At 33.5% G+C, this 24,837-nt stretch overlaps 2 protein-coding genes across 5 annotated transcripts in view; one reads left to right on the forward strand and one right to left on the reverse strand.

Moving 5' to 3' along the window:
• dock8 (dedicator of cytokinesis 8) overlaps window positions 1-3,715 on the reverse strand; it is a 98,843-nt gene extending 95,128 nt beyond the window's left edge. For all 3 annotated transcript variants that reach the window (XM_028458669.1, XM_028458668.1, XM_028458667.1), the window contains exon 1: window positions 3,462-3,715. In XM_028458669.1, the coding sequence (XP_028314470.1) occupies window positions 3,462-3,514 (53 nt within the window). In that variant the 5' untranslated portion in view covers window positions 3,515-3,715. The remainder of the gene's footprint in view (window positions 1-3,461) is intronic.
• A 1,268-nt stretch (window positions 3,716-4,983) lies between these two features.
• Window positions 4,984-24,033, forward strand: LOC114470452 (centrosomal protein of 78 kDa). Of its 2 annotated transcripts, none has more exons than XM_028458677.1 (16): window positions 4,984-5,079; window positions 6,196-6,464; window positions 7,401-7,576; window positions 8,944-9,016; window positions 9,129-9,232; window positions 9,347-9,521; window positions 9,604-9,717; window positions 11,071-11,135; window positions 11,257-11,362; window positions 12,841-12,958; window positions 13,044-13,086; window positions 13,159-13,308; window positions 14,310-14,387; window positions 16,689-16,870; window positions 20,495-20,642; window positions 23,519-24,033. In XM_028458677.1, exons 2-16 carry the CDS (start codon window positions 6,203-6,205, stop codon window positions 24,023-24,025), a joined length of 2,301 nt encoding a protein of 766 aa, XP_028314478.1. In that variant the 5' UTR covers window positions 4,984-5,079; window positions 6,196-6,202; the 3' UTR covers window positions 24,026-24,033. The 2 variants fall into 2 exon arrangements, with proteins under 2 accessions (XP_028314478.1, XP_028314479.1); XM_028458678.1 differs by having other exon boundaries at window positions 23,571-23,720.
• Window positions 24,034-24,837: the final 804 nt, after the last annotated feature.

Raw genomic sequence — 24,837 nt, forward strand, 5'->3', positions numbered from 1 at the left:
TTGTTTGTTTTGTCATTCAGGGAATATTTTGTAGTGTTTTTAGAGCAGGGGTGGTTTTATGAGGGACTTTAAAAACTAGAGACTGACACATTAAGTCCCATTAATATTTTACACAAGCAATTGTTAACATGTCATTGTTGCCGCATGCTTAACTCAACATTAACAGCAGATTAATACATTTTTCACAAACCTTCCAGCTGGTAAACTAATAAAAAAAAAAAAAAAAAAAAGCCTCTAATTATGGGTTATTACTCTTATATTCTGCCATTTCTTAGGCATCCTCTCTACTTCTTGCTCATGAAAATACATTTCCTGATTTTTTAAACCGCCTTAAAGCAATAGAGAAGTGAGACCCAGTGCGGAACATTGCATCCTTGGCTCGCAGGATTTCCTTCACGCTGCCTTCTGATAAACATATCAAGGGAGGAAGTGTTTAACAGAACATAATATAACGTTAAGGGAAGGACAAACAAAGATTACTTCAGCGATAGAAGCGTAAATCACTTTTACATGCCTCTATAAAGCCTTTGCAGCGTCTCGCTCTCCTGTAATGTACATTAACTGTTTAACTTTAGTTGTATCATTGAATATAATAACAAACAAATGCAAAATAATACATGAAAAGTGAGCATAGAAAACGTAATCTTTCTACCTCGAGCTACAATTGGTGGAATGCAGTTGGGTTGGATCACAATCAAGTGAACGATCTAGAAACAAACGACCTTTAGTCACGTACAGTAAAATACCAAAGTAAAAACTTGAATTATTCAACCATTTAACAACTGACAACCTCTTATGAATAAATTGGTACCCTTTTGTCAAGAGGGCGGGGCAAATACTCGATAGTTTGATGCATCGTCAATCTAACAAAATCGATTATAATCGATGATGCATACATTTCCAATAATGGATTATTTTAATTATAAATTACACTAAAGACTGTGGAACAGACATGGGAAACTGGTGGCCTGGGGGCCACATGTGGCCCTCTGTCTAATTGTGTGTATTTTATTGTCTTCTAATGTATTTTTTTGATGTCCTCCTCTTGTGTATTTTTTTTTTCCGCATTTAAAGTTAAAGTAAATGCAGAAAATGAAAATACAAAAAAATTTAAATACACAAGAGGAGAGCAAAAAACAACAAACTACACATAAGGACAACACAACAAATGTACACAAAAGGACAACAAAAATACACAAGACAACAATATACAACAGAGGGACAACAAAAACACGTTAAATAACAAGAAAAATCCATAAGAAAACAACAAACTACACAAAAGGTCAACAAAAATACATAAGAAGACAATAAAATACACAAAAGGATATCAAATGTATACAAAAGGACAACAAAAATACATAAGAGAATAAAATACACAAAATACTGAAAATACAAACGAATTGACAACAAAAACTACACAGAAATGACATGAAAATATGCAACATGTGGCCCTCAGATCAAACAATCACATTTTTGTGGCCCCCGCTGTGATAAAAGTTGCCTGAGTCTGCTGTAGAAGGAATATTTCTAATATTTTAAAAGCACTATGGATAAGATGCTGATTTAGTTTATTACATGATAATTAAACTTTGGCATATATGATATATAATTTAAAGCATCCCTTTTATCTAGTGTTTATTTAATGTATTGGTTACAAACCAGGACACTGCGAGTCTCATTATGTCTATTTTAAGTTTCAGACTGGATTCTTCAGATGAGAATTTAAAGGTAATAAATAAATAATAAACAAAAATAGATGTTCTCATTCTCTGACAATGCTGAGATTTTCTTGTTTTTGTTTCTGGGATATTTGCGTTGAGCTTAAATGTTCTTCCTGAGGAGCATGCATGGATTCAGAGTTTTACTCCAGTTGTGTGTGTGTGTGCACGTGTCAGTGTAGCTCTGTGAACCGTGTGATGGACCTAAAAATCATTCCAAGTGTTTACGCCTCCAACCACAGCTTATAGAGGCTTACACGTCCTAAAAACTGTGATACAGATTAGAAACACTTTTATTTTTGGCTGAGGAAAATATCACAATAAATCAGAATTGTAATATCGTGATAAAATGGAATCAGGACAAAAGCATATCGCCCCAGCCCTACTATATATTAGAAGTGTGCCAATACATCGATAATTAGATTAATCGCGATGTGCCACGTGACTCCGAGCAGACTACGCTTCATTGTGTTCCTTTATCATCCACTTTTTATTTAAAAATCCAAAATCCACAAGTTCCAATATTGTGGGCAAAATATTTAATTTCTTGTGGGATTTATGCTGCTTACTGAGAAATGTGTTTGGAAGTCTTTATTTATTAATATTGCGATAATCGTTGAATAATCAAATCGAATCTGAGGTTCCTTAGATGGCACACCCCAAACAAGCAGCGTTTTTCTGCTTCAAAATTAAATCTGGGTCTGTTTTTTGTGACATTTGGATATTTACGGGGGAAACTAAGAAGAGACCTTCATGTTTTAATCTCACCACACAGAACGACCGACAGACGGACTTTTATTCTGCTGCGTTTGAAGAAAATGATCTTGTATCATGTTGTCCACCTCACACTGATGACGTTTCGTTAAAGAGTTATTGATGCTGGAAGTCTGAATCTGTGAATATCTGCCAACCAGAGGTGGTGTAATGAATCTACTGGTGCTCCTTGTTTGTTGTGATCAACTTCAGTGTGTGTTGACGGCTGCCGTTAGCGTTACGATAACGTGCAAAACATCCGTAGACTGAATAAAAACATGAGCAGTACCAGAAAACCCTTCCCTGGTTCAGAACCTGGGGAAGGAAGTGCAGCGGAATTCAGTTCTCGCTCTAATTTCCCCGTAAATATCCAAATAACGAAAGGTACACAATATTTTTTTTTAACTGTGACTATTATATTATTTCTACAAGTCAAAATTGCAATATATATAGAATCAGCAACTAAGTATGACAATGAAAATGGAATCTGGACAAAAGCATATCGTCCCAGCCCTACTATATATGGATGTTTTATATGATCCCTGTCGTTATGACTAGTTGTTTTTTCTTTCAGAGGAGGTGAGCTATACAATAGACTTCCTCCACACCTGGTCAGAGTCACAGCAGGAACCATGAGTTCATGTGGGCCATCACTGTGGGCTCCACACTGCAGGAAATGATCCCATTAGAAAGGCTGGATATAGCATCCACGTGAGGGGGAAGCTGCACGAGTAGCCATACATATAGGACTGGTCACATCAGCATGAATGATGATGATGATGGTGCACACCACAGCTTTAAGAGAACTTCTGCTAAAGTTGTGAATTTCTGATTATGTCTGCATTCTGCAGCCAGAATAACTTTTAGATGAGTTTGCATCCTAATCAATCACATGTGGCTACACGCTCGTGCTGTGTGTGTAATCCACAGACAATCAATGAGTCCTAATCCTGACACCAACCATAACATCCAGTCCTACATGGCATGTACCTGTTGATTTTCAGAGCGAAAGCCCGCCGCTCCGCACTGCCCAGAGAAGCCATGTGGCAGTGTCTGAAGTCCAAGTCCAGCTCGGTAGGGGGGGGGGGGGGTGGATGGTGGAGGGGGGGAGGCTAAGTCTCAGTGCCCCAGTGTCCGCTGAACCTCCGCAGAGTCCCGCTACAGCACCAGGCTGTGGGTGTCCCAGCTACAGCCGCTCCAGCAGCTCCAGCTCCAGTGCTGCTGCTGCTCCTGCTGGGTGTCAACTTCCGTGTTTGATTAGAGAGAGAGAGAGAGAGAGAGAGAGAGAGAGAGAGAGAGAGAGAGAGAGAGAGAGAGAGAGAGAGAGAGAGAGAGAGAGAGAGAGAGAGAGAGAGAGAGAGAGGATAGAGAGAGAGAGAGAGAGAGAGAGAGAGAGAGAGGGAGAGAGAGAGAGAGAGAGAGAGAGAGAGCGAGAGAGAGAGAGAGCGAGAGGACGTGCGCTCCCTTTCGATGCGATAAAAGATGACCGCGTGTGTGAGCGCGTGAGTCAGTGGTCATGCAAAGTCATCGGTCACATTTCTTTTTAAATTTCGAAATAGAAAAAATAAAAGTAATCATTTCAGATAGCTATCTGTCCATATCTTTTTATTTTATTTTATTTTATTTTATTTTATTTTATTTTATTTTATTTTATTTTATTTTATTTTCCAACAGGACTTGTCACCTGTACACAGTACCTGGTTTAAGGACCATGGTATCCCTGTTCTTGATTATTGACCAGCAAACTCACCTGACCTTAACCCCATGTGTGTAATGAATGAATATAATATACAAGTTTCACTTTTTGAATGGAATTACTGAAATCAATCAACCTTTCCATGATATTTTAATTATATGACCAGCACCTGTACATTTAGATTTAACATTTAGATTTAGATTTAACATTTTGAGTTAAATTTAACATTTAGTTTTAGATTTAGCATTCAGATTTAACATTAAACCTATGTATTTAACAATTAGACTTATATTTAACATTTAGATTTAGATTCAACATTTAGAGTTAGATTTAACATTTATATTTAACGTTTAGCTTTTAGAATTAACATTTATATTTAATAGCAACATTTAGATTTAACATTGACATATTTTTACAAGAAAAAAATACAGTTTCACAAATATTGCTGTAAAACGGGTCAAAAGTAAGATTTACAAAAATTTACATGTGTTTTTTAAACGTGGTTAGTTGTTAAATGTTGCAAAAAGTTGCCGTTTATTTTAGCATGTGCAACTTTTCAATCGCCGCCCCATACGTTTGAATACATCTAACTGAGAGGTGTTCTGTTGTTTCACTGTAATTTTTTACAAAAAACCAACACATTCATTACCTTCAAAATCAAACCTTAATCTTAAAAAATCACTAGATGGATAAAGATAATTAATTATTTTGTAAACTAATGCACATTATTGTGTAAATTATTTGTTTTTCTTACACCTCCACTCCGCTGGGGGCAGCAGACCTCTGCTTGGAGCCATTAATGTTTCACCGAAGAAGAAAAGAGGGCGGAGCCTCACTGACGCAGCAGCGCCACATTCAAGCGGTTTTTTTTCTTCCTCAACAATAACAGACACTGAAATTGGACGACTGAAGGTAAATAACGACGTGTAAAGCACTGCTTTAACAAAAGCGACGGACTGTTTACAAAGACGGTACATTAGAATGTGCAGTTTTATAACAAGCGGCTGAATTGTGGTCGTTTCGGGGCTTGTCAGCAGTGTCTGTAGAGGTTACAAACAGGGTGGAGTCAGCGTTAGCAACCACAGCGTCACACAACCACACTGTCTGTTTCATACATTATAATATTATGGTATTATTAGCACAAGTATTGGACGTTTACCTTTACACTCCTTTGTTCTGTGCAGACATTGGTGGCCACAATAAACACAAAGAAATGAAAAATGAAACACAAAAAATCAACAAAAATACGCACAAATCCAGAAAAATACACAAAAGGACAACAGAGAAACACTAGTGGACAACAAAACTACTCAATAGGATCACAAAATATGCAAAAATACACAAAACAGCAAAGAAGCACAAAATGACTCCAAAAATATATACCAAATTACTGAAAACCCCACAAATTAACAACATAAAATACACAAAAATGACTTTTACGGTATTATGGCCATAAATCTGAGTAACACAATTAACCGGAAATAGTAGACTAGAAATGGGCAATTTTTATCACATACATGTGATTGTCTGATCTGGAGGCTACATTTTGCATATTCCCCAGTTATTTTTGTTGTCATTTTGTGCATTTTTATTTTATTTTTTTGTTTAATAGAACCATTTCATGTATTTATTTTTTTGTCCTTTTGTGTATTTATGTTGTCTACTTTTTTTTTTCTTTTTTAGAATTTTTCTGTTTTTGTAGTCATTATGTGTTTTGCTTTTATGTGTTTTTGTGTGTTTTGTCACAATTGGCCATGTCTGCCCTCTGCTTTTTTCAGTAGGCGTATGAACCAATAGGTTGACTATTAAAAATGTCTTCTGATATGTAGGTTTTGCCTGAATCATATGAGTTTAATTAAGTTATTATGAGCTTGTTGATGTCATAGATATGTGATAATTTTCTTTCATAATTACCAAAGGTGATATAACTTCAATCATTGCTATAAGCAGGTATTGGATCTAGTAACCATGTAAGACCCATTTAGACGTTATGTACTTTTAATATGTGTGTATTTTTCATGGTTACAGGTACACAATGATCCAGGACAGTGGTCAGGTTCGACGTCAGGGCGCTCAGGATTTTTGGGGCTACTATGAAGTTGCGTGTGCCAGGCAGGAGTCGGTCCCTCTCCCTGCTGTGAAAGCCAACCTTCACAAACACATGCTGGACTTTAACGGAGACAGGCTAAAGCTTCCAGACTGGCAACCTGTGCTTGCCTCTATTTCCATCAATAAGCATTTACAACACATAGCGATTAGTAGCACTTACCAAGCCAGTGTGGCTTTGAGAGAGGCAGGTAAGACACATGGTCTGCGTTTGTGGTTGGATGACAGTTCAAAGTTTTTTAAATTTAAAAGGGCAAATTATTTTTTTTAAGGCTAACATTTACACACATAAGAAAGTAGAAACATAGCAGCAATAGAAAAAAATGACACTTTTAAATATGTTCATGTTCAGATACATCAAATAATGATTTTGTAATTTATTTATTTTTTACAAAATCTGATCTTAGGTTTAATAGTATTTAATATATTATTCCCAATTGTTTTTTAAATAGATTTTCCCCTCCAAAAATACACAGTACTACATATACAGTAAAAAAATGCACAAAAATATTAAAATATAAATAATACCCTAAACTTGCAACAAAAATACAGTAAATGAAAAGAACTAAATGCAAAATGACTCCAAAAATACACAAACATATGTAAAAGCACAATAAAAATACACAAAAATAAAAACACGAAAAATTTACATAATGAAATATATAAAAAAATGTCAATATAAAATTTTGAGAAATACAATATCTGTCCAATCATTCAGTGTTGGTGTTGTCTGTGTCATTCACTTTTTAGTCAAAGCTGTTTTACTTGATGTTAGCAGAGTTTTATTGAAGTATTTATAATTCCTTTTATTTTGAATGAAATATGGCCTAAGGAGTCGGGCATAATTTTAAAGTTGCATAGAAAAAAGTAATAAAAAGATAATAAAATAAAATGAATAAATGAAAATAAAGAAATACATTTGCATGAAGGTAGTTTGTAATACTTCATGTAAGTCCTTGCAGTCGGTCCGAACACTAGTTTCTTTCAAAATAATTATTATATCGTGTGTGTGATTGTTCTCAACAGTTCTTGATTTGAATCTTAATTCCAATCATAGATTTTTTTGGCAAAACTTTTTTGTAACGTGTGATAATGGAGACCAACTGTTGTTTTGTGTTTCCTGTCAGAGAGGAGGCTCCACAGGTCGACCATCAGAAGGAAGATTCCTGCCATTCGCTCCAAAGACGTCACTTTCAAACTGTGCAAAGCCCTCAGAGACTGTCTGAGTGTATCTTCTAACCTCAGGACTCTACAGCTGCATGGACTTCCACTCAGAGAGAGGGATCTCATCATGTTGACAAAGGTCAAAAAATTCTACTTTTTTATGACCATAAACTGTTAGATTGAGATATATATATATATATATATATATATTAGGGATGTAACAATTCACTCAACTCCCGATACGATTCGATTCACGATACGATTCTCTCATGATTTATTTTACAAAATGGGACTGTAGACAAATAATCTGAACTGCCTGACTGTACTATTTTATTTTTATTTTTCATTGTCAAAAGAATTCCTTGATAAACTATTCAAAACAATACAATTTAACTAAAAATAAATCTTGAATGAAATAAATGAAGGATTAATACAAATGACGAAGAAGCCTATTAATTTAAATTCTGGTTCTATAGTAAACAATGCAAAACTGCATAATAGTTCCTTTTCTTTTTAAAAGTGCAACTGAAAATTTATTTTGTGCCTTAACAATAGGAAAAACAGTCATTGCACTGTATTTAGGTCAGATATTTATTTGGAGCAGCAGAGGACGCTGTTAACCCAGTGGTCGGTTGGCATGCAGATATTCTTGCAGTGAAGAAGAGATGCTATGCGCTAGCAAACAGAGCTAATAGAAAAACGTGACTTTTACAGATATTCATGTAATATTACAGATATTCTTTGGGTGCTAAAGGGGTAAGGAATCATTTATGAACATGTTTAGGAGTAGTAGGCAATTCTGCCTGCCACCTACACTTCTGGACAAGAGAAGGATAAATGTATAGCACCCTCTGCTGTTTAAAAAAAGTACTACGATTCAATTTTCAGAGTATTGATATGAACCGTGATACCTATGAATCGATTTTTAACTGCCTTACGATTAATCGTTACATCCCTAATAAATAAGTATATATATATAATATTCTGTCCAACTACATTACTTTTAGTTGAAAAAGGTTTAAATGCTTAAAAAGATACCAAATATGTTGTAACTTAGTATTTAAACATTCATTTTGAATTTTTTTTTTTTTTTGTTACTTACAAAATGACTTCTGTAATTTATTCTGTTATTCAAGGTGTCAAAATATCATGTGGTGCAACTGTGTGGCTATGACTGCTGTTATGAATTTTTTTTTTTAAATTACTCTAAATCTATTCAAATTTATTTTTTGCCCTATTTCAGTTATATATATATAATATATATATATATATATATATATATATATATATATATATATATATATATATATATAATATAATAGTCCTGTATAAGATTTAAAAGAATTTCTATTTTTATTTCCATCATTATATTCATGCAAACCTTGCCTGATGATGCCCATTTCATTAAATATCATGCGATGAAATCTCTACGTCATTGGCCCGTATATACTGTATAAACATATGTCAGATAGGTATTAATATAAACATTTTGGTGTCCTGTTTCAGGGTTTGGCAAAAAGTGACTCATTGGAAAATTTCTCTCTTGCTAATTGTCCGATCATGGATGAAGGCCTGGAGGGTACGTAAATAAACCTTTTTTTAATACAATTAATAAAGTTCTCCAGATGTTATACGTTGGTAATGCAGGTGTTCTTTTTTAATCTGTTGGTCACGTTTTCCTTCTGTCGCAGTGATTTGCCAGAGTGTGATGTATTCCACGAGCATCAAGTGGGTGGACTTCTCTGGATGCAGTCTGACCTGGAGAGGAGCAGAACATATGGCCAACATCGTCAAGGTGTCGTGACATGTTGTGTTTTAATTTTTACAACAATGTCTTTGTGAGATATTGTGCGTAGTTGTAATAGTTGTGCTGCAGCCTGTATTAAATGTCCTGTGTGTGTTTTTGCAGCATCAGGGGTTGCAGAGGCACGGCACAGCCTGGGCTGAGTCCCTGAGGTATCGACTGCCTCGGTTTGAGCAAATGCTGGGTCTGCGTCGCCTCACGCTCAACTCCAACTCTTTAATCGGTGATCGAGGAGCTGTTTCTCTGGCACGTGAGCTGGCTGAAGATCTCTGGGTTAAAGGTGTGTTGTTGTGTAATGATAAGGCACGATCAATCAAGAAAAACTCTGGTCAGCTGTTGTGTTTTTGTGTTTCTCTGCACAGCTGTGGACCTGCAGAGGTGTGGTCTGTCTAATGAAGGAGCTCGCCGCTTGTTGGAAGCGTTAAAAACCAACTCCTCGCTATGCGTGCTGGATATCCGTAATAACCCTTTAGTTGGTAAGAAGCTGGACCAGACTATGCCTTAATCAAGGGCTGGGCATTTTGAGTTTCGATTTGATTTTTTTTTCATTGCACTTAAAAATTGAGTGCAGACATCAGATATATTGTCAAAAGTGTAACTTTATTGCTGTGATTGTCCTCAAGAGTTAAAATTCTTAAAACCATCCTAAAATAAAAAGTAAATGAGGCTCCGTCATTCAACTATTTCAAGCTTTAACTCAGGTTTAAGCAAAAGTGCAACAGCAACTTCACAGTAGCTTAAATTTTCTGATTAATAAATCAGATAACTACATATTTTATAACATAACATTACAATTAAAAAAAATAATAAACTATTCTCTTAGCATCTCAGCATAGTGCGAATAAAAAATTAAATATGCCTGTGGCACACATACAGCCTACTCAAAGGGTAAACACATGTAAACAAAGAGGGGGCGGGCTCACATCATGCTACTGTAATGGATTCGTCTGTGTACCGGTAGCAACGCAATAATACTTTAATTAAAAACTTATATACAAAAGTAATTATAATTTACTGATAAAAACATTATAAAATGTCTACACAATATTAATAAAATAATAATAGAAACTGAAATAATGCAGCCAACGAGTCCATTTCGGCAGGCCAACTCAAAAGCTACAGATTTGGGCGGTATTGTGAATGGATGCATTTAATGTAAATGAGGTAGGAAAAAAATAAATAATCGGAATTCACTCAAAACATATATTTCCAATAATTTGGGAAATCTTGGCAGCAGGTTTAGAATGCACAAACTAATTCTTTTTAAATGTTATTTTAACTCATTCAAAAAAAAGGTGACAAACGGCTATTTATTTATTTATTTTTTAATATTTGCATTAATAAAAAAAAAAAAAAGCCAAAATTAAAATTGGCTTGTTTTTAAACCAAACCTAACACAACTCAAATGATCTGAAGACAAAATCTGTAAAATAAACACAATCTTAAACAACTGTATTCTATACTTTCACTCAATTATAAATCGAGTTAATAATAATATTAAAATGCAGTATAAAAATATCTGAGCTGGCACAACTTGTCACCAATACGGGCAACTTTGTATTTGTAAAACAGTATAACATACTTGATCAAAAACGAATTCTTGATATTAAAATGGGGTCATGATCCGAAAAAGGTTTATGAACCACTGCCTTAAACTTTTCTTAATCCGACACTTCACACTTTATGTCACACGGTGCTGCTAGTGCTATGTAGCTTGTTAAGATTGCTGCTCGAGTGAAGGAATACATTTGTATATAGATATTTAACTATTTGGCAGCTAAAATCTGTAGTATTTATATATTTTTGTTGTTGTTTTTTTACCTTTACAGATAAGCCTTTAGTCAGAACCATAATTGAGAGAGTACTAATGAATCCTGATGCACAGTCGTCAGAGGTAAGTGTATAGGTATAAAAAAGTTCTAATTTAGTTAAATAAGGTTTTTTAGCTACATTTCTTTTTGGTTTCCATGGTAACTAACTTCGCTTTTCATCTCTTTCACCCTTTGTTTTTTTAGTACTCTTGGATAAAACCTGCAAGCCCCGAGCCTCAGAGAGCATGTGGTCCAAAGAGGAGACTTTTATTGAATTCAACTAGAGAAAAATCTACATCAAAGACAAAAGGTAAATATTTATGATTCTTTTTTTTCTTTTCTTTTTTCAGTTCTCATCCCAAATGTTAAAACAAGGGCTTTTCTTTTAGAGTCATGTTAAGGTCTTTCTTCTTTTCTATTTTTAACTTTTGGAGACTATTTGGAGTTTGCAATTGGCATTTCCTTTGTTTCGTTTTCCATGCATTTTTCACCATTAGGCGTTAGTTTGGGTAATAAGAGGCCACGATTAGGTGAAAAAAAAACTTAGAACCACTAGTTTACTTCATTTGCATTTTTTCAATCACAAAAAGCTGCAAACATTGTGTAACAAACAAATGATCAATGTGAAAAAAATAGGAACATTCCCTTTTTTAAAAAAATATTTGTTTAAATTATATTACATTTAAAATTAAGTGAAAATGTATTTTAAATTAAATATGTGTAAAGTTCACAGTTTAGCAGATTATTGCTCCATGTTTGTCCTCACAGGATCTCACTTTTAAATAGGATGTAATCCATAGTTGTGAAAACTCCTTTTTTCTGTTCTGACAACCATTGTGATAAATGTCATACCATATGGAGAAAGAATGTTTTTATTGTCTTTATCACTTCAATGAAATAAGTTAATTTTTTTAGCTTAAATGCAAATAAATATTTGACACCCAAAAGAGTTACATTTTAACATTTTTTTTTAAATTAATAGTTTTCTTTTGTTGTTTTTTGTTATTGAAAATATATTTTGATTGAAGTAGTCTTTTTTTTTTTGTATTTGGGTAACATCATGGTAGTTTTATGTTTTTATTATTAAGGCTGGAAAAATATTGCTTTAATCAAAGACATTTTTTGGTGTGAAATATTTATTAGCATTCAAACAGTTATTATTTTTTTGATTGACGTGAAGTTTTTATCTATCTATCTATAATGCAAGGTGTGTGTGTGTGCGTGTGAGTGCGCGTGTGTGTGTGTGTGAAATGACAACAGAAATGCACAAAACTACACCAAGAAGATACAAAAATACACAAAATGACTCCAGTATTACACTACAATGGCAACAAAAAACTATAATTACAGAAAAAATGCACAAGAAGACAATAGAGAGATACAAAACTACACATAATGACTCCATAATACATCCATTACAGAAAAATACACTAAACGAAAAAAATATAAAAATGAGTAAAAAACACATTTATCATGCACATGTCTCATAGAATTAAACCAGGTAAATCGCACACTATTTTATTTTGCACCCGCAAATAAACCCCTTTATAACAGTAACAGAGTATGTACACCTCTTTGTACATCCAATCTTCCAAACACATACTCATTTGGCCATAATTGACAACTCTACTTAAGCTCCTCCCACTATTTGAATGCATACTTACGACGGGCACTGTACGAGTTTTAATTAAATGATAAAGACGTACAGACACATGTACCCCCATGATACCACAATGTCATCCTCTTTGATGCTGCGAGTGATGGTTTGTCTGTTTGTTGCTCCAACAGTGGCTGATAAGAAAACTTCTTTAAAAGAACAAAACTCAAGTGTTGCTCACACACAAAGGTCATGTTACCGTTCCTCTGGGGTCCCGTGGCGAGCTGCAGCACGAGCTGAACGCCAGCGGTGAGGAGATGTTCCAATTTGATCCTAGAAAGACTTTTATTTTTTGTTTTTATTTAATCTGGTTTAATGATTGGTGCGTTTGCAGAGCTCTCCCTCCTGGTGTCACTGTGAGTGCTCAGAAGCTTCAGGTACGTTTTTTTAAAGAAGTGTCATCTTTGTAATCTAACGATTTAAAATCATAAGTCACTCATATTCCCCAGGCTGCAGCTTCAGTGAAGATAACTTTAGAATCCGACTCAGGGAGAGAGGATGACGAGGATGAAGAAAAGGAGGAGGAGCCAGTGGTGGTGGAGGTGAATCACAGACCGTCTCCTGTCAGTGTCCGTGACAGGAAGTTTGAACACATACAGGTCAGTCCTGTCTCTTTTTTTCTGCTAAAAGACATCTTTGAATGTTCACGCCAGAGGTGAAAGTAATAGATTACAAGCACTCACCTTACTGAAATGATGTTTTTGAGTATATTTCTAAGTCAGTCATTTTACTTGTACTTAAGTACATTTTAAAAAAGTAGTAATTAGTTAAATTTCTACACCCCTTTTTTGTGTTAAAACAATCAAAAAACATTGTGAAACTACAGAAAAATGAAATATACCTGACAACACTCAAATGCGTCACACCATAGCTGACCAATCAGATTAAAGGTGATGCACAACACCAAAACAGCATTAAATGGAGGTTATTTCCTCAGTTTTAGAAGTTAATAAATGTAACTATACTTAGAGCCTGATAATTATTATTTTTTTGAATTAAATTCATTGGTATTATTTTATTTTTCACAAAGAATTGTACATTTTGACAAACTTTTGATTTTATACACATGCCTTTGTGGAAAATACATGTGATTTGATTTGACTTATTTATTTTTTGAACATGTAAAAGCAAAAACAATACCTTTAAAAAAATGTCACAAACATGTTAATTTACAAAACAAGTCAAAGACACAAGGTAAGATGATTTCAATCAAACATTTACACCCTCAAACAAAGGAGTAGGAAGATGTGTAATTAAGTCCAATTTATCTATGAGCTACTTATAAATACACACACATATATAAATTAAGTTCCAATTGTGCAAAACTTGGTCTCTTCCTTTGTAAGTTTATAAATGAGATGTTTACTGTATGTAAGGGAACCGTGGGAAGATTTATTACCACCAATTAACATGGGAGGTGAAAGTAACTAGTAACTTTTATTTTGAGTACTATTTCATTACTACTTTTACTTGTGTTTGAGTGTTTTATGTATGACTTACTTGTACTTTAAAACTTTTTAATCAAGTAACAGTACTTCTGCTTGAATAGGATATAACAGTACTCTTTATACCTCCACGTGTTACTCTGACTGTCCACTAGGTGGAGCTAAAGGAGTGTCGTTTGATGCTGGCGGAGGAGAAAAGAGCTCGTCTTCAAGCTGAGTCACACATTATGAAGGTAGAGGATCCAAAAAGTATTCTTACATCTTTCACATCATTGATGTGTTTCAGGCCTTTCTGTGTAGAATGAAGACAAAACCCTGGGTTTCAGTTGCTGTTTGAGATGAATAAAACAATATTTTTTAGTTCATATTTAATAAAAAACCAAATCTACTAAATTGTCTAACAATCTACTGCTCAGAAAATCAACTACAGGACACAATATTTATTTAGGGTTTCAAAGAGATGGAATATTTCTGGTAAATTAACACGGAAATTTTAGGAATATTAAAAAAACATGAACTTTTAATGGGAATTATTTATTGGAATTAACTAGAAATTTTGAGTAATTTTGTAGTGGATTAAAAAAAAGGTGAACTACGGTATATACATATGCTTGTTCTTACATGCCCCACGGATATCTGTTAATTCACCATTGACAATGATTAATAATGTTTGGTGTGTTACAGCCTCTAAGCAGGTGACAAAAAAAATCTTTGGTTCATTTCTTTTAAACTTTTCTCTCTGTCTTTTGTATGCAGGTGGTGTGTATTGCTCTTTTTGTTTGTTGACTTATTTAATTAATATATATATATTTATTTATTTAAAAAAAACAATACACTGTACTCTCAATGACCGTTGTCGGTTACAATGAATTTTCTGTTAATTATTGCAATAACGTATTAAAAATAATACCATTTGAAAAAATAAAATAAAACATTTCAAATAGGGTTGCAAAATTCTGGGAATTTTTGAAGTTGGAAACTTTCCATGAGAATTAACGGAAAAATGTCAAAAACTGAAGGTTAGTCCTTAACAGGGATGTTGAATATAGTTGGAAAAATATATTTTAGCATTATCTTAAATATCAGCATCAGCTATTTAAATTTACTCCCAATGTTTGGTTAATTCAAATGAATAATTCCCATGTAAAGTTTAAGTTGAGCTTACCGGTAAGTTACTGTGGAAATGTACTTGATTAATGGTTTTTTAGAGACTGATATTGTCCTCTAATGCAGTGGTTCCCAATCTGTTTTGGGTCCTGACCCCATTTTTATGTCACAAATTTCCCTGCGACACCAGAGATTTTTTTTTAAACATGACTTTTTGATCATGTTTGTGATGTAGTGTTAGGAGTAGCTCTATAGCGACAAGATGCCCTAGCTCAGATATTTTTAGACATTTATAGTTGACGAAGTGAAAGTATAGAATACAGTTGTTTGAGGTGTGTGTGGTATTTTTAATTTGAAAAAGAAAAATTGATCTAAAAAAAAAATTACAAAAACATATTTTTTAATTATTATTTACTTATTTAATTATTTAATTTTATACTGTATTTTTTTTTTTTTACTAGATTTAAATTTGTGAATGTGAAAGTATAGAATACAGTTGTTTGAGATTGCATGTGGTGTTTTTTATTTTGAAAAGATTAATAATGTAAAAAATTACAAAAAATATATGTTTATTGTATTATCATTTAACTGTTTAAGTATTTAATTTTATACATTTTTTCTCCTAAATTTATATTTGAGGAAGTGAAAGTATAGAATACAGTTGTTTGAGATTGTGTGTGGTATTTTTAATTTAAAAAAAGAATAATTATCTATCGAATTACAAAAAATATTTTTATTTTATTATTATTTAACTATTTACTTAATTATTTTAGTATTTAATTTTCTAATTTTGCCCCCTAATTTTATATTTGAGGAAGTGAAAGTATAGAATACAGTTGTTTGAGATTGCGTGGGGTGTTTTTTATTTTGAAAAGAATAATAATCTAAAAAATTACAATTTTTTTTTTATTATTATTTAATTATTCAATTAACTATTTAATTTTAATAAGAAAAATTTAAACTAAATTTATATTTGACAAAGTGAAAGTATAGAATACAGTTGTTTGAGATTGCATGTGGTGTTTTTAATTTTAAAAAGAATAATTATCTAAAAAATTACAAAAATATTGCTTTTATTTTATTATTATTTAACTATTTACTTAATTATTTAATTTTCTAATTTTTTCACCTAAATGTATATTTGAGGAAGTGAAAGTATAGAATTCAGTTGTTTTAGATTGCGTGTGGTGGTTTAATTTGAAAAAAAAATAAATTAAAAAATCTAAAGAATTTTAAAAAATTACTGGTTGATCCTAAGGTTGAAAAACACTGTTCTAATGCAAACTAAACCATTGTGTTGGCTAAAGTTGATCTTTTCTCACATTTGTGGGTCTTCATTGAAGGATGATATCATACAGTATGTATGGTGTATGTGATTTTCAAACAGAAAGTTGCTTTATAATTGGTGTTTTTTTTCTTCTTCCCAGTGTGAGGTGGAGAACACTCGACTGCGTGACGCAAACCGCTCGTTGTTAAAAAGTTTGGCGGCCGCTGGCTGCACATCTGGACCAGCTGCTGTCAGCGTTCTGGAGGACGAGGCCATCATTGAAAGCATTGAAAACTCATTCACTAAGTTTCATGCTTTCCTGGATCTCCTTAAAGATGCAGGGTTGGTATTCACGCTTCAATCATTCAGGAACATTTGTGGTTTGAAAACTTTTTCTTGTTTTTATATCACAAATTCTCTGAAACTAGTGCCGTGCCCGTATGAAGTATGTATATATTTAGCATTGTAATAAAGGCTTGCATACATCTGTAGCTTGCTGAACTACAAATTGACTTTCTTCTGTTGATTCTTGTTTTTTATTTTCTTATTTTGCCATTGAAAGAGGCAGATGCGTCTCAAAATAACTTCACTAATCAATTGATCTTTATTTGTATAAAGCCCATTTATAAACACGTATTATCGCGAGACACTTCACAGAAAGCAGGTAAAAGACCTTACTGTTAGTTATCTAATTACTTCATGACTTTGATGCTTTAGACCCACATTACATAATTAAATTTTGTCCTGTATTGTTAAATATTAGAATGTAAAATGTAATTAAAAGACTGTTACTGTATGTGGGGTGGAATCGCTAGATAAAACAGTTTCCCAAAAGAGACACTCTGGCAGAGTTACTTAGGTTTTTAAGTTGTTTTTCTTTTCTTAGCACATATATAGCTATAGTTACCATGACTACCTGTCAACATTGAGCTGTGCTGCAAAGCTCCCAGTGGACAATTTGATCAAATGATTTAATAACGGTATCATTGCAGTCCAAACAAACTCTGGCCTAAACTTTCAGTTTCTTTATGCATCATTAATTTTGCTATTCATTCAGTCACTGAAGAAATACATAAGAACATTACATTACAATCATTTTTTTAATTCTTTTTGTATGCTTACAGTTTTCATGCTTTCATTTAATTTAATTTAATTTTATTCATGAGAATATGTTGTTAAGATTTTTTAATAAATGCTCGTTCAGATTTAATAATAGTACTCAAGTTTATTTTGTTTTTAGTTCCAGAAATAAATGTTTATGGTTTTATTTTTTTAAGCACACATATTACCTTTCTTTAATGATGAATATATTTAACTGATGGGTTATTATCCTTTCTTTACCTTTGACTGTATTTGTTTCTTGTGGTAATTTTTCCATTTTGTCTAAAATTAAAATCCTATTTTAGAAATATAAGATCTATTTACTATTATTTATATTACAGTATATAACGCTTGTTACCAAATGAGCAAATAAAATAAAGCCAAACAAAAATCCAACATCACAACAGTGTGAGTGATACTTTGTTTACTTCAGCGTGTGACAGAGGAAGCACTAAATGAGGAGTGATGCTGCAGTTTTCACACATCTGACTGGAAGATATTTCTCAAAATCTTCCACTGTTTCTCGTTAACAAGTTCACTCTTTCTGTTTCATTCTGAGAAACCGTTGGTACCACAAGGTCTGAGTTATGTGGTATTCTTCATCCTGTTTAGATTCAACAGTTATTATGTTGTTTGGGTGGTTACTTCCGTTGTTTTGGTTTCAGAATTAGTCAATGATTACATAAGCTTTATTTTTGATATATTTGCAATTTTTTATATATATATCTGCTCTTTTTTCTATCTATTTACTCTTTTTTTGATATATTTGCTCTTTTTTAATATTTGCTTTTTTATGTTGGTTTATATATATATATATATATATATATATATATATATATATATATATATATATATATTAGCATTGTAATAAAGGCTTGCATACATCTGTAGCTTGCTGAACTACAAATTGACTTTCTTCTGTTGATTCTTGTTTTTTATTTTCTTATTTTGCCATTGAAAGAGGCAGATGCGTCTCAAAATAACTTCACTAATCAATTGATCTTTATTTGTATAAAGCCCATTTATAAACACGTATTATCGCAAGACACTTCACAGAAAGCAGGTAAAAGACCTTACTGTTAGTTATCTAATTACTTCATGACTTTGATGCTTTAGACCCACATTACATAATTAAATTTTGTCCTGTATTGTTAAATATTAGAATGTAAAATGTAATTAAAAGACTGTTACTGTATGTGGGGTGGAATCGCTAGATAAAACATCTAACCCTCCTCCTTTATCCGGGCTTGGGACCGGCAAAGTTTCCCAAAAGAGACACTCTGGCAGAGTTACTTAGGTTTTTAAGTTGTTTTTCTTTTCTTAGCATATATATAGCTATAGTTACCATGACTACCTGTCAACATTGAGCTGTGCTGCAAAGCTCCCAGTGGACAATTTGATCAAATGATTTAATAACGGTATCATTGCAGTCCAAACAAATCTGTCCAAATCAGTCCAAACAAACTCTGGCCTAAACTTTCAGTTTCTTTATGCATCATTAATTTTACTATTCATTCAGTCACTGAAGAAATACATAAGAACATTACATTACAATAATTTTTTTAATTCTTTTTGTATGCTTACAGTTTTCATGCTTTCATTTTATTTAATTTAATTTTATTCATGAGAATATGTTGTTAAGATTTTTTAATAAATGCTCGTTCAGATTTAATAATAGTACTCAAGTTTATTTTGTTTTTAGTTCCAGAAATAAATGTTTATGGTTTTATTTTTTTAAGCACACATATTACCTTTCTTTAATGATGAATATATTTAACTGATGGGTTATTATCCTTTCTTTACCTTTGACTGTATTTGTTTCTTGTGGTAATTTTTCCATTTTGTCTAAAATTAAAATCCTATTTTAGAAATATAAGATCTATTTACTATTATTTATATTACAGTATATAACGCTTGTTACCAAATGAGCAAATAAAATAAAGCCAAACAAAAATCCAACATCACAACAGTGTGAGTGATACTTTGTTTACTTCAGCGTGTGACAGAGGAAGCACTAAATGAGGAGTGATGCTGCAGTTTTCACACATCTGACTGGAAGATATTTCTCAAAATCTTCCACTGTTTCTCGTTAACAAGTTCACTCTTTCTGTTTCATTCTGAGACACCGTTGGTACCACAAGTTCTGAGTTATGCGGTATTCTTCATCCTGTTTAGAGTACAGTTATTATGTTGTTTGAGTGGTTACTTCCTTTGTTTTGGTTTCAAAATTAGTCAATGATTACATAAGCTTTATTTTTGATATATTTGCAACTTTTTATATATATATCTGCTCTTTTTTAATATTTGCTTTTTTATGTTGGTTTATATATATATATATATATATATATATATATATTAGCTTCTCTTTTTGATATATCTGCTCTTTTTATATATATATATATATATACTTTTTGATGATGCACTATATTTGCTCTTTTTTAATATATTTGATTTTTTATGTTTGCTCTTTTTATATATATATATATATGTCTTTTTTATATATATATTGGCTCTTTTTTAAAATGTATGTGCTCTTTTTTATTAACTTGCACTTTTCAATACATTTGTTCTTTTTTATTTTCACTTTTTTAATATATTTGCTCTTTTTTAATGTATTTGTTCTTTATGAATGTGTGTGTGTGTATATATATATATATATATATATATATATATACACACACACACATATATGCTCTTTTTATATGTATTTGCACTTTGGTTAACCATAACTGAGCTCAGACTCATGTTAGCCTCTTACAATATTATCACATACTTGTCTGTTTACAATATTCTTATCAGCACTGAATAGAAAAGTAGTTTGGGCCTTTTTAGGATCTGTAACGCTCTTTTTAATTTTATTTCCAGTCTAGGTCAGCTGGCATCAATGGCTGGAATTGACAATTCAGATTTTCAGTGTCTTGGGAAACCTCAGCTGTCCTCAACCTTATTCCCAAATAATTCCAATGGAGCCGCGACACCGAATGGAGGAGCGAAGACTGGGACTGGGTCACTGGTGAGGAAATTTACATTTTTCAATCAACATCTGAGAAATATTTCACTTTTACTTTATATCTGAAATTGAGTGTTTCGGTTAAAGCTGCAGGAGACCATTAAAAAAAGAAAAAAAAAAATCAGATAAAGACATAGCGTAGGCCTCATAGATCAATAATCTAAAGATCATTGGCTGTGAACAAATAAAAAGATATAAAAGGTTGAAATTGGGAGAAAAAAAACAAAGGGCACAGAGTGTGTAGTGGCCTAAAACTGCAGATAGGAGAGAGAATGGGAAACCAGCTTGATCACCCTGTAGCTGGCCACCTTTGATCAATCAATCAATCAATCTTCAATCAATCTTTATTTGTATAGCGCCAAATCATAACCAATGGTATCTCAAGACACTTTACAGTAGAGCAGTCTTAAGGACGGACTCTTCATTTTATGGATACACACATATGCATATATACGTATATACACATACATATGTATCCCACACCCAACATGAATTCATCATGGTGGCAAGGAAAACCTTCTGTTAAGCAGCAGGAACCTTGTGTGGATCCCATTCCTATGATGAACAGCCATCCACGTTATGCTGTGTTGGGTGTGTGCAGAGGAAAGGATGGAGACAGAGTTGTTGAGACTCTGTAGCTCCACACTAAGGATCCCACGGACCTGCAAGACAAAAGCCAGAAGGAGTACAGGAGCAAACACACAAGGGAAGAAGCAGACATAGAGGGAGTGTTTGAGAGAGGAATGGGACCCTCTCCGGTCCCTCTCTAACCTAAATGACCTCTCTCTTAACGCCCTCTTGATGAGGGTGTCTCATGTTAAAAAGGCCGAAACACCCCCTGATTCACAGGAACACAACTGATGATGCGTTCTAAATTTACATCCTTCTCATATCTGAGACACAGCTCCCATGCCACTCTCAAATGGTGAACCTCATGTTGACTACCATCTTTTGGCACAAAGCACGGTTTAACATCACGTCCCGTGTTTAATGATTCTGCAGTGAAAACATCAGAAATTTGTTAAAAACTCACTTCGACAGCGTTTTTTAGGCTAAACACAAGAAATCACAGTAAGAATGAAGTAAAAACACTTCTATAGTGTTTTGGCTCATGTTCCCCCTTTCTCTTATTTCTGAATCCAAATCCCCCCTTTGTCCGACTACAACATTTTGCTTTGAAAACTATTTAAAAACAAATATAGAGCATAATGATGGAATGAATGATTAAATAATCTAACTTAGTAAATAAGAGGAATGAAACATTATTTAGTGCAGTGGTTCCCAACCTTTTTTGGATCATGACCCTATTTTGATATCAAGAATTTATGGCGACCCCAAAGACATTTTTTTTCTAGAATTAGTTTGTTTTTTATCAAATTTGAGCTCAGACATGTAGTTGAACTATATTTATATTTCACAAAATGAAAGTATAGAAATACTAGGGGTGTCCCGATCCGATATTGATATCGGACCGATATCAGCCAGAAGACGAATATCAGATTTTATCGCACTGCATCCAAAATCTACGTTATACATTATATTATATTTATTCAATTGTCGAATACTGTAGATGTTATGTTGAAGTTTAAAATGTATGTAACCAAGTTGTTCTCATACCTACTGTTGCTGGCTATTGTTCTCTGTTTGAGTATCATCACGTGATCAAACCTTTTCTAACATTCTGCACAAAATAAGTAATAAAAGTATGTATGATTTGTGTTGAAATTGTATGGGATCGGTATCGGTCAGTACGGAAGACTGCAATATCGGTATCGTATTGGTATCGTAAGAAACACAGGTGTTTTAAATTGTTTTAATAACTGCAATTAAAAAAAATCATAATATTTAGAAAAATTAAAAGACCTATTTAAATTTTTCTGAATTTTCAGGCAACCCCACATGGGGTCCCGACCCCAAGGTTGAAAAACACTGATTTAGTGGCTTCTGAATAGATTTATTTTTACAGTTTTGATCGTTTCCGGTCATTTCACGCCTCTCAAGTACCCCCTGTAGTGCCATCGTGTACACCCATTTGAGAAACACTGGTTTACAGGACTCCACATCCCACAGTGCAATGCAGGAAACTTTTCCCACTATGCCAATAAGAGAGGGCCTATAGTCGAGATAAAAACACATTTTCAAGAGGCAATTTCAACCTTTTACGTTGTTTTTTCAAGCAAATGATCTCAGATTTATGAAAACTACACTTTGTCTTTATCTGATAAAAAAAAATATTATTAACAACTGTAAGCTTTACATTCTAATAGGGGTGTTCAAAAAAATCAATTCGACGATATATCGCGATATTACATTGAGCGATTCTCGGATCGATTCTAAATGCATTCATTTCGATTTAAAAATAAATAAATAAATTAAACCATCATTTAACCAGGAAAGTCTTTTCCACTGCAGGAGACATTGTAACTGCACAAAGAAGTGTTCTGAAACCTGGGCATGTTGACCAGCTTGTGTTTTTTCAATAAAATCTAAAAAGAAAGTATTAACTAACTAAAGCATTTATTTATTGTTCTAGACATATACTGTACCTCTGTTAAGTTGCACTAAAGTCAAAGTTAGTTTAAAAGCCACAGGCAAATTGTATGTTATTTTTTATTTTAAGTTGTTGCTATATATATATATAAAATTGCAATAATCGCCTTATATTGTATCGTATCGTATCGCGACCATGTATCGGGATACGAATCGTATTGCCAGATGCCAATACACACCCCTACATTCTAAGGTGAAAAGTTTCTGGTTAATTCAGCATTTTTTTTTTTTTTTTTTTTTAAAGGCAGCAGGAGGCCTGACTGAAATGCAAAGATTATGTTGTCCAAATCAATGTCATCCTGTCATTAATCAAACAACTGTGTTTTTAGGGAGGCAGCTTTGTCCCCGTTGGACCTGATGATGACATAATAACCCCTGCAGGATGGAGGAGCTGCGTTGGAGGGGAGTCAGACGTGCTGCAGGACGTGGCCTTGAGTCGGGATCTACCACCTGCTGCAGGTGCAGGTGCTGAGACATTGTGGAAACCGACCACAACATTAGAGCACAGTGTTAATAAAGGTTTCCAAAGTCTTCCAGTCCAATCAGACAGCAGCAGCAGTTCCCACAGAAGCAGCTTTAACAACAGTTCTGCTCATAAACGAGCCTCGGAAAGGAGGGAGTCTCACAGAAGCTCGTCAGCGAATGTGAGCGACGTCATGAGCGAAAAGGCCGACTCTGTGAGATCAACAGGATGGAGGGACAGAGAGTTTAGCAGGTTAGTGACGGCCAGTCGGTCGGGGTCAGAGGGGTCACGGGGAAAAGATAAAGGAGGCGTTCAGGACCCGATCAGAGCCCTCAGAGCTTTGGAAGGTCAGTCAGACAGTGACTCATTCTGAACACCTGAGCAGACGATAGACAACAGATAGGAAATGATGACTTTAAAGGCGTTTAATGAGCCCTGCTGCTCCTTCACACAAGTTTTCTATCTTTTTATTATTTCACAATTTTTTCATCAGAGCTTGAAATCCTTTTTGTAAAGATAATAAACATGTTGTTGTAAATTTTTTGTATTTTTTGTAATTTTTGCAAGTTCTTTGAGACACTATTATCCAAATAAGCAAATTTTGCCCGATAAATACCACACGTTTCCTTTCCCCCTTTCATTTTGCCTCTTCAGTATTGTTTGCCACATTTTGCCCATTTAAGCTACACTCTGCCATTATACAACACCTGGTTCCTCTTTATTTGCTCATTTTTAGCCACTCGTGACTGCTTTTGGCCCATTTTAGTCACTTTCCGTGTGTGTGTGTGTGTGTGTGTGTGTGTGTGTGTGTGTGTGTAAAAGTATTGATCAAGTGATATCAGTCAAACAGAGAACACTAGTTGGCAGCAGTAAGTATGAGAAGAACTGACCCTGTTTATTATTAACCAATGGATTACAGACATTTTTGACCTTAAACAAAATTCTACAATTGAATAAAATAATTAAAAGATAAATTAGGAGACTGATACTTGATTGTTTTTTTTGGGCTGATATCGGACCAATATCTTATATCAATCTGGATCAGGACTCCCTTACTGATCAATCTAACAGCCTTTAGTCCATAGGCCATAAGGTCACTGTGTTTATAGATGATTGTCTCCATCTTTGGTCTTAATTGTTTCATGGTTGATTCCGTTATATGGATGATTCCTTGAGATTTTATTG

The sequence above is a fragment of the Gouania willdenowi genome, chromosome 9 (assembly GCF_900634775.1).
Source record: "Gouania willdenowi chromosome 9, fGouWil2.1, whole genome shotgun sequence".
Classification (NCBI taxonomy): domain Eukaryota; kingdom Metazoa; phylum Chordata; class Actinopteri; order Blenniiformes; family Gobiesocidae; genus Gouania; species Gouania willdenowi.

Bases quoted from the DNA above. Each gene is read 5' to 3' on its own strand.
- LOC114470452 (XM_028458677.1), top strand. From the start codon at position 6,203: ATGATCCAGGACAGTGGTCAGGTTCGACGTCAGGGCGCTCAGGATTTT. The intron at 9,522-9,603 runs GTGTGTTGTTGT...TTCTCTGCACAG, and splicing joins TGAAGATCTCTGGGTTAAAG to CTGTGGACCTGCAGAGGTGT. The intron at 11,136-11,256 runs GTAAGTGTATAG...TTGTTTTTTTAG, and splicing joins CTGATGCACAGTCGTCAGAG to TACTCTTGGATAAAACCTGC.